At 48.8% G+C, this 1,729-nt stretch overlaps 1 protein-coding gene across 1 annotated transcript in view; it reads left to right on the top strand.

Annotated features, from left to right (window-relative positions):
- The first annotated feature begins 454 nt into the window (after positions 1 to 454).
- BYSL (bystin like) overlaps positions 455 to 1,729 on the top strand; it is a 10,149-nt gene continuing 8,874 nt past the window's right edge. The window contains exon 1 of the mRNA XM_015421645.1: positions 455 to 772. Within this exon, the coding sequence (XP_015277131.1) occupies positions 496 to 772 (277 nt within the window). The 5' untranslated portion in view covers positions 455 to 495. The remainder of the gene's footprint in view (positions 773 to 1,729) is intronic.

The following is a 1,729-nucleotide window of genomic DNA, read 5'->3' as shown; positions in this document are numbered from 1 at the left end:
CCGGCCACATGACCAGGGAAACGTCTTCGGACAGCGCTGGCTCTTCGGCTTTGAAACGGAGATGAGCACCGCAACCCTAGAGTCGAATTCGACTGGCTTTCGAGCAAGGGAACCTTTACCTTTTAAGATGTTACAACACACGTTTTGCCTTTTTCCCCTCGTCAAGCTACAAACTAAAGCAGACATCTCTTTTACGAAATGTCACTTGTTGTTTGATAGCCCGGCTATTAGAAGTTTCACCTGGACAATTTATCATCATTGTTGTAATTTAACCGCAGCCACCGCTATCTGGATAGAAATACCTTAGTATCTAAATATTCAAATCATTCATGAGGAGCGGGGGAGGTAAAAAGGTACCTGCGCCTTTAAGAAGAAAGCGCTGTGTGCGCGCGGAGGGAGGAGCCTTTGGAGTGCAGAGGTCGCAGAGGTTGCACGTCGCGCATGCGCTTTTGTGGCTGTCTTTCTCCACGCGTGGTTCTTTTTTCGGAGGGGATCATGCCGAAAGTTAAGCGGCCGAGGGGCTCCAGCGGGGCGGGGGGGAATGTTTCCCTGGCCGAGCAGATTATCCAGGGAGAGTCAGTGAAGCCCATTACGCGCGTGAAAACAAGGGGTAAAGCGGGGAGGCGTGGCGGCGAAGAAGAAGAGGATGAGTACGTGGATGAAAAGCTCTCCCGGAGGATCCTGGAGCAGGCTCGGATCCAGCAAGAGGAGCTGGAGGCCGAGCACGGCACAGGCAAAGAAGAGTCAAAGAAAAAGAAAACGACTTTCCTGGGTGAGTACGAAGAGAACAAGGGAGGTAGCGAAGAATAGTCTGTGTTAAGAAGCAACAAGGACATGGTCAAGGGGAGTAGGACAGCGGCTAGGCCCGAACTTCTGTACCTTTCTTAGCAGGTTGAATTCAGAAGCTGTTCAGAAAGCAGTTGTGAAGCCACGCACTGTTAAACAGACTTCACGTTCTTGGGATCCCAGATCACCGCAGACAGTGACAGCAGCCATGAAATTAAAAGACGCCTGCTCCTTGGGAGGAAAGCGATGGCGAACCTAAACAGCATGATAAAAAGTAAAGACATCACCCTGCCCACAAAAGTCCGCATGGTCAAAGCAATGGTATTCCCAGTAGTCATGTATGGCTGCGAGAGTTGGACTATAAGGAAGGTGGAGCACCGAAGAATAGATTCTTTTGAACTATGGTGCTGGAGAAGACTCTTGAGAGTCCCTTGGACTGCAAGAAGATCAAATCAGTCAATCCTAAAAGAAATTAACCCTGACTGTTCCCTGGAAGGCCAGATAATGAAACTGAAGCTCAAATACTTTGGCCACCAAATGAGAAGGGAGTACCCACTGGAGAAGACCCTGATGCTGGGAAAGACTGAAGGTCAAAGAAGAGGAGGACGGCAAAGGATGAGATAGTTAGACAGTGTCATTGATGCAATGAACATGAAATTGAGCCAACTTCAGAGGACGGCGGAAGACAGGAGGGCCTGGCGTGATCTGGTCCATGGGGTCGCGAAGAGTCAGACTCGACTGTGCAACTGAACAATAACAACAAAAGCAGCTTCATCTGAAAAGGTATTTCTGCATTTCCCAAGAAATACTACAATATTAGCATAATTAGCATACTCTCTGAGTAAATATGCCTTGTTGTTGTTGTTGTTGTTCAGTCGCACAGTCAAGTCTAACTCTTCGTGACCCCATGGACGCCATGCCCTCCTGTCTTCCACCAATTTCA

Source organism: Gekko japonicus, unplaced genomic scaffold (genome assembly GCF_001447785.1).
Source record: "Gekko japonicus isolate JY-2015 unplaced genomic scaffold, Gekko_japonicus_V1.1 scaffold2274, whole genome shotgun sequence".
Taxonomy (NCBI): Eukaryota; Metazoa; Chordata; class Lepidosauria; order Squamata; family Gekkonidae; genus Gekko; species Gekko japonicus.
The sequence above is the reverse complement of the archived record's forward strand: the minus strand, read 5'-3'. Positions and strand labels throughout refer to the sequence as shown.